The sequence below is a fragment of the Anopheles aquasalis genome, chromosome X, assembly GCF_943734665.1.
Source record: "Anopheles aquasalis chromosome X, idAnoAquaMG_Q_19, whole genome shotgun sequence".
Classification (NCBI taxonomy): Eukaryota; Metazoa; Arthropoda; class Insecta; order Diptera; family Culicidae; genus Anopheles; species Anopheles aquasalis.
The window spans coordinates 852,795-859,917 of NC_064876.1; the positions used below are offsets into that span (position 1 = coordinate 852,795).

Below are 7,123 nucleotides of genomic sequence, written 5' to 3' on the forward strand. Positions count from 1 at the left end.
TCAGCTTGAGCAAACGCTTCTCCCTAAAAATGAACCAAAAAGGCCACAAAGCACCCTGCGCGGCAGCGAGCGATGCTTTCTTCTACGGGTTCTCGTGACCATAATTCACCCAAAAAGTAACATACCGACACAATCTAAACTGATCCGAAAAGCGTATGAAATTCACGACATTTTTCGCGTTTACCCAAAAAAAATCGAACAAAAATTGAAAAAGATGTGCAGGTTTTCTTTCTCATCTTCCATTCATTCTTTGCATCCCTTTCTCTCCCGCACACTCTCCCATTTCAGGTCCCGCCTTCTGGGGACTGATCAACCCGCAGTGGAACATGTGCAACAAGGGCCGGCGCCAGTCACCGATCAACGTGGAACCGGAGAAGCTACTGTTCGATCCCTACCTGCGCTCGCTCCACATCGACAAGCACAAGGTGAGTGCATTGAATCAGGATATCCGGGTACGGGGCGGGCGGTGGGTTCGGGAGCATGAGAGGACACCGAGCAACAACAACAACGACATCATCACCCCTATTGTCACCCTCCCGGGGGGGCCACGGGTGTGCCTGTCAGCACCTGTTGAAGCCGGCCGAGCGGCCATTGGGGTCCATTAATGGGGGAGTTCTATCGCGGGGACAGCCACACAGGAAGCAAAGGAAAAAGGCTGCCCTATTGAAACCGATACCGGTGGGGCGCATGAATGGCCAAAGCAAACACATCCTTTTGCTGGCTCGCTGGCTCGCTGGCTGGCTGGCTGCGAAGATGACAACGCGTAACGGCGGCTAATGTCCTCCTCCACAACCGAGCGACAACCGAGAAAAAAAAACCAGGCAAAGAGCGGATAAAAGGAGGCTAATGCGCCGATTCATCAGCACCTGGTGAGAAAGGATCGCTTGCCACCCCTCCGGGCCCAATCTGCACAGGATCCCGGAGTGGCTCCAGTGAAAGATTTACGACCGTGGCTTCCTCTGCTTCTGCTTCCTATCCTGCGCACGTCACCCTCCTTTTTTTTCTTTCTTCACTCACGTTCGTTCCCTTCAACCATTCCCACCCAAAAAACCGAGGGATGGAGTTCGCGACGGGGTCGTTCGAAAAATTGAATCTCCATCCCCCCCCCCCCGCGCAAAACCGATGACAATCGTACGACAAGGTGCCTGCCAGGGGGGGCCAACTCAACCCCCTCTTATCGGGGGTTGGTGGTTTGGAGGTGACAGCCGGTTCGACGTGCTCGACGCGTGTAAAACCTCGGCTCGAATTACCAAACCGTTTCCAAGATTGTAAGCAGATTGCAGCCCAGCGGGATGAACCACCGTACGCACGCAACCAATCGCTTCAATCTGCGTGCTGTGTGTGTGTTTGTGTGTTTGTGTGTTTGTGTGCTCAACGACCCCTCGAGCTCGCTCCATCGAACGCTAGCGACAGGCCAACGACGGCGAGGGGACGAGTTTCGGCAGTAAATTGGATTATGTGTTTCTGCGAGCTTCGTGCTTACTTTATTTCATTTTCGCTCTCCACCACCCACCGCCAGCTCTCAGGAGGGTGTCAGGAGGGTGGTGGGAAACTGCGAAGGAATTTGCCCGGAAGGAGCGCGTGTGCAGACTTTTGTGTGGCTGGCGTTGGCTGGCGTGACATGTAAAGCAGATGAAGATTTCGCTTCAGTTCGGTGGCGCTCTCGGCTGGAAATTGCTGTTGCTGTTCCCCCAACGCCGCGTTTTGCGTGCACACCAGCTCACCAGCATTCAGCACCAGCTCACCAGCTGACGACTACCGCTTCCGGAGTCGTTTTTTGTCCCCCCTTTCTTGTCTTCTCTTCTTGCTCTGTTTTCCATGTTCCATTTGCTTCTGCTTCTGTTGTGGAGCGTTTCGTGTGTGCACGTTTTTTTCTTCTCTCCCTCTCTCTCTCTCCGTCTATTCAAGCCACCCCAAAAAGGGGCGGGTGACCATGTGGTGAACGTGGGGGTGCCGCCAGTTCGCCAGATCTGCCCGATCCGAATCCTTTTCCTCCTTCAGCGGGCGGGCCCCGCGAAGAGAAATGGTACTTCGTCAATGAGCATACTTTCCATTTCGTGATAACCTCTTACACACCCAACACAACCCAGCCCACCCAACCCACCCAAGCCCGCGCACATCAAGGACGAAAGCGAGATTTTCTTTTGCCACCCGCGCCCGCGGTGCTCGCTTTCAGTCTCCGTTGCGTCGCATTGTCGCTTCATGTTATGCATCGTTAGCCATCAAACCCCCCTCCCCTTCACCCTCTTTAGCGTTGGAGTCGACACACGCGACGAGCGGCACTCCGGGCACACACCGAGCCGGGCAGGAAGGTGATGACAGCGGGAGCGCACCCGGAACGAAGAAGCCAAGCAGCCGCAAGCAAAAAAGGGGTCGTTTCGCGAGGGGCGATGGTTGCAGGAGCAGCGGGGTTAAATGCCGGTGAATGAAAACAGCATTCAATGATAATAAAATCCCGGCAATGAAATGAAATTCATAACAACCTGCAAAATGAGCACTCATTCGGATAAAAGCACCCTCCCATAAAAAGCGCCCCCACTCGGGGCCCCTCCACACCCGTTCCAAGGTGCCAGGGAGTTTGTTTTCTCTTGTTGTCCCGTTTTCCGTCCGGGGATGAGGGGAAGCAAAAAGAAAAGAAAAAAAAAAACAACTTTTAGCTGATGGGAGCGCCCACGTCTTGTTAAGGAGGTGCTAGCGGAGAGTAGCAGCAAACAAAAAAAAAAAGGAAAAAAACTCGTCCACCCAGAGCGCGTGGTTGAAATGAGGTTGAATCATCGCACCATGTGCACCGTTTGTTCTTAATTCCCCCCACCGGGGCTGTTTGCTTGTTGGCATTCTTCTGTGGCCTGTGCTGCCAGTAATTGAACAGTAATCACTCACCCTTTGACCCACCCTGGTGGTCACTAACCCTTCTGTTTGTTTTTTTCTCCTCTTCCTCTGGTTCCTTAGATATCGGGTACACTGCACAACACGGGACAATCGCTCGTCTTCCGGGTGGAGAAGGACACCAAGCAGCACGTGAACATCTCGAGCGGCCCGCTCGCCTACCGCTACCAGTTCGAGGAGATTTACTTCCACTACGGCACGGACAACAACCAGGGCTCGGAGCACCAGATACACGGCTACAGCTTCCCCGGTGAGGTAAGCGGTGCGATCAATGAAGGGGATTACGGTACTCGATATGATCGTGTAGGCGATTTATTTAAATTCTCGTATTTTTGGTAGATTGTCAGTACGGTGATGGATAGCCATGACATGTTTTACCTCACAATAATGATTAGTTTTTGAGTTATGCATTTTTCTCTGTGAGCTACCTGTATTCTGTAAAGAATGATGCACAAAGCTTTTGGTGACTACGCTGAGTTAAATTAAAATGTTTATCAGTGGTAAAAGGACTTTCACGATGGCCAGGAACGGGTTGAAGACAAAGAACGTCCTAGGCGACCAACAACAAACAAACGTTTGGTGATAGAAAACCCTCGATTAATACACTAGAGACCTTGCGGATGATATTGGCATGTTTAGATTTGTTTAGAAACAGCGGGTTGAGCAGGTTGCTGCTGCTGCTGCTGCTGCCGCGTTGCTGCACTTGCCTGCAGCCCATTACCCTAGCCCGAGTCCTTCTCGAAAAGATTTAGAAAGAATGAAAAAGAAAAAGAAGAAATGCCCACCAACCCCTTGTCCTCTTCATCGGCGTTTCATCCCCTTCCGGTTGAATGGGGGACGAGGGACCATCCCGAAAGGTAGTGCCAGGTAGTTTGGCGTCGAGGACGATGCGAACGCTGACAGCAATGCAGCGCTAAGCTAAGCTTGTTATGTAAATAGGTTTCTACGCTCTCTGTCTCTCTCTTCCTGTCTCTCTCTCTTTCCCTGTCTCTCTCTCTAATGGAACAGTCATCCAGTTAACGGTCTCGGCAAAAGCAACAAACGCCAGCCGAAAGAACGGGCGCAAGAAAAAGGAATTTCTTATCGCTCCAGCAACATCTTGGTTCACCCCCCCCCCCCCCCCTTCTTAAACCCCTCTTCTTCATCGCTTCCTCGCTTCCATTATCCTCACAACGCGGACGTACGTCACATTAGCGGCTGGCACCACTTGAACTCGCTCGCGCACACAGAAGAGGGGAAGAGATTCGCTGCTCGCTGCTCGCTGCTCGCGGTACCTACTACTACTGCCACTAGCACCATAAATTCAACCTGATGTCCCTATTAAGGGAAACTGTTTCAACCTTCCCCCCCCCCCCCCCCCTCTACAGCACACCCAGAACCTAAACGCGTTCGCTTCCCACTCAGAACAACAACGGGAGCGGAGGGGGGGGCTCTGGTCGTGACCACGGGCAGCCCCAGGACAACGGATGGTAAACGACGTCTTCGGCGCTGGCTGACGCTGGAGTGTAATGGCATGCATCGCCTCTGGCCTCTCTTCCCGCTCTCTCCATTCCTAGTGCAAAGTGCGCTAATAATGGTGTAATTTGGCGTTTCGGCCAGGGGTGAAAGGTGCCCGGGGGCCCGCGTCATCATTCGCGTCGTCATAACTGTCGCCCCCGGGTCCGCGATCGATCGTTTTCTGTGCCATTTTTTTTTTCTTCTTTTGCTTGTGCGCGACAGAAGGACGGGTCCGCTTTAACGATTATTACTTCCCCTGCTTATCGGTGGCTTTCTATCGGAACGGTGGACGAGCTGTCGCCGTCATCGTCGTGGTCGTGGCCGTGGTCGTTGTGTCCGGGTTTCTGTACCTGCAGTAGCGCTAGCGCACTTGTTATTATCGGGAGCTGAAGATCGCGCACGGGGGAGGGGGAGAGTTTTTCTATTGCTGCTTTCAAACCTCGAGCACTCGCTGGACGGAACTCTGGCTGGGTTTTCTGGCTGGCTGGTTCACCACCTCTCGTTCTCTCTTTCATACACTGCACCCGAAAAATAGATCCAACTGTACGGATTCAACAAGGAGCTGTACCACAACATGTCCGAGGCGCAGCACAAGGCCCAGGGTATCGTCGGCATCTCGCTGATGCTGCAGATCGGCGATACGCCCAATCCGGAGCTCCGCATCATTACCAGCGCCTTCAACAAGGTCCTCTACAAAGGTAAGCAACTCGAGAGGGCGACCCTTAGCGAAGCGACATCCCGTTTGCCCGGGGCCCCAGGATCTACGACTTTCTCTCTCTTTTTTCCCCCGCGCCCCTCCCTCTCTACCCCTCGTGATACAGGATCTTCGACGCCGATCCGGCACATTTCGCTGCGATCGCTGCTGCCAAACACCGAGCAGTACATGACGTACGAGGGTTCGACCACGCACCCGGGCTGCTGGGAGAGCACGGTCTGGATCATCCTCAACAAGCCGATCTACATCACCAAGCAGGAGGTAGCGTCATCCCTTTACCGCACTACTCATCAAATGTGACGCATTTTTTTTGTGTGTTTTGAAAGAAAAATAAAACCTTCTGCATCTCCTTTTCTACTTTCTTTCCCTTTTTTTCCTTCTATCTTTCTCTCTCTCTCTCTCTCTCTCTGTGCAGCTTTACGCGCTGCGGAAGCTGATGCAGGGATCCGAGCAGACTCCGAAGGCACCGCTCGGTAATAATGCTCGCCCACTCCAGGCCTTACACCATCGGACCGTGCGGACGAACATTGACTTCGCTAACACGGGCGCCAGCAAGGTAAGTCGCCGACTGGTACATACCAGGTGCGGTGCATATGAAACCGTTGTTTTCATTCGAAAGCTATATCTCAAAAACTTGGCGGCCGATTTGCATCAAATTTTTTGTTGAAGGTTAGCGGTGGAAAACATTGTTCAAAGGGTTGTTTTTAAAAATCTTAAAAGTTGCGATATTCATGGGAGAGTAAGCAACCAGTGAAAATGCTAGCAGACATCAAATTGCAGGCGTTATTGGCCAAAAAGATTACTAATGATCATTAGAAGCAACAATTAATCAATTTCAAACCGAGACTTGTGAAAACAATCAATCAAAATATTAAAAACTAACTAACTAAGTGTAGCTAACGATTGGCCACCACTTAAGAGAATAAATGATTATCCGTTTTCCCACAATAAACGTTTTTATGTTTTGAAAAAGAAAACAACGCTTTCATGCGGCACTTTGACACCCGATTTGGCGGGTTCTTCTATTTCCCAATTTCTTCTCTCGGCACACAGGCACAGAGCTGTCCAACCATGTACAAGGACATGTACTACAAGGCGAACCGGTGGACGTCCGAAATTTCGGCGCGGGGCCGCGAGAGAGGACTGCCGGACATCGACAGCGTGTTCCACTCGCTACCATAGTGGCACCAGCCGAACCACCTGGCACCGGGACCAGGCGGGCGAGATTTGCTGCTGCTGCGACCGGATACGGCCGCGGGTCGCGAACCCCCCGGCCAGCCTCACAGCTCCGTGAGTAGCATTGAGCTAAGGCTGCGCTGAGCTTCACTTCAAGGTGGGGAATGATAGGGGGGGGGGGGGGGGAGGGTAAGGTACAGATATAATCCAGGATGCAACAGACTCAACGCGGTGAGAGAGAGAGAGAGAGAGAGAGAGAGAGAAAGAAAATAATAATGGAAGGGTTGAACACTAATCCACTTGCCTATTATGCATATGCAATGAAATGCCTAATCCTCCCCCCCAAAAAAAAAAACTCACACACCCTTCTCCTCTCCATTTTACCACCCAATATCCCCTACCCGCTACTCTTCACTTCCACTCGCAGTCCAAAAGTAAAAAAAGAAAAAAAAACATGTTTAGCGAATAATCTAGCAAATTATTAGGAGAAAAAAAAACCGCTCGAAACCGCAACGTCTTAGTCCTTAGCTGTGGAGAGAAAGAGGTGCAAAGAGGAAGAAAGAGAGAGAAGGGGTTGGGCTAATCCGATGCTTCCAATCCGGTCTTCCCGGCGATGCGCGCTTTGGCGACCGCGACGGGCGACTCAAACAATTGACCCCGTGAAACCCCAGTTCCCAGGAAGTACATACACAGTTCTTATGACGCGCGGCGTGACGGGTGCACCACCGGAAATGCCAAAAAAGGATCATCATCGCAGCCGACAGCTGGAGCGAGAGAGCGAGAGAGAGAGAGAGAGAGGAGCGGGAAGGAGTGTGGCTGCAATCGGCCGCAGGGTTGATCGCCTGGAAA

At 52.1% G+C, this 7,123-nt stretch overlaps 1 protein-coding gene across 3 annotated transcripts in view; it reads left to right on the forward strand.

Moving 5' to 3' along the window:
- LOC126580846 (carbonic anhydrase-related protein 10) overlaps window positions 1–6,419 on the forward strand; it is a 31,553-nt gene extending 25,134 nt beyond the window's left edge. For all 3 annotated transcript variants that reach the window (XM_050244136.1, XM_050244154.1, XM_050244146.1), the window contains exons 4-9: window positions 289–425; window positions 2,950–3,141; window positions 4,919–5,081; window positions 5,205–5,359; window positions 5,514–5,654; window positions 6,152–6,419. In XM_050244136.1, coding sequence (XP_050100093.1) covers window positions 289–425; window positions 2,950–3,141; window positions 4,919–5,081; window positions 5,205–5,359; window positions 5,514–5,654; window positions 6,152–6,280 — 917 coding nt within the window. In that variant the 3' untranslated portion in view covers window positions 6,281–6,419. The remainder of the gene's footprint in view (window positions 1–288; window positions 426–2,949; window positions 3,142–4,918; window positions 5,082–5,204; window positions 5,360–5,513; window positions 5,655–6,151) is intronic.
- The last annotated feature ends 704 nt before the right edge of the window (window positions 6,420–7,123 follow it).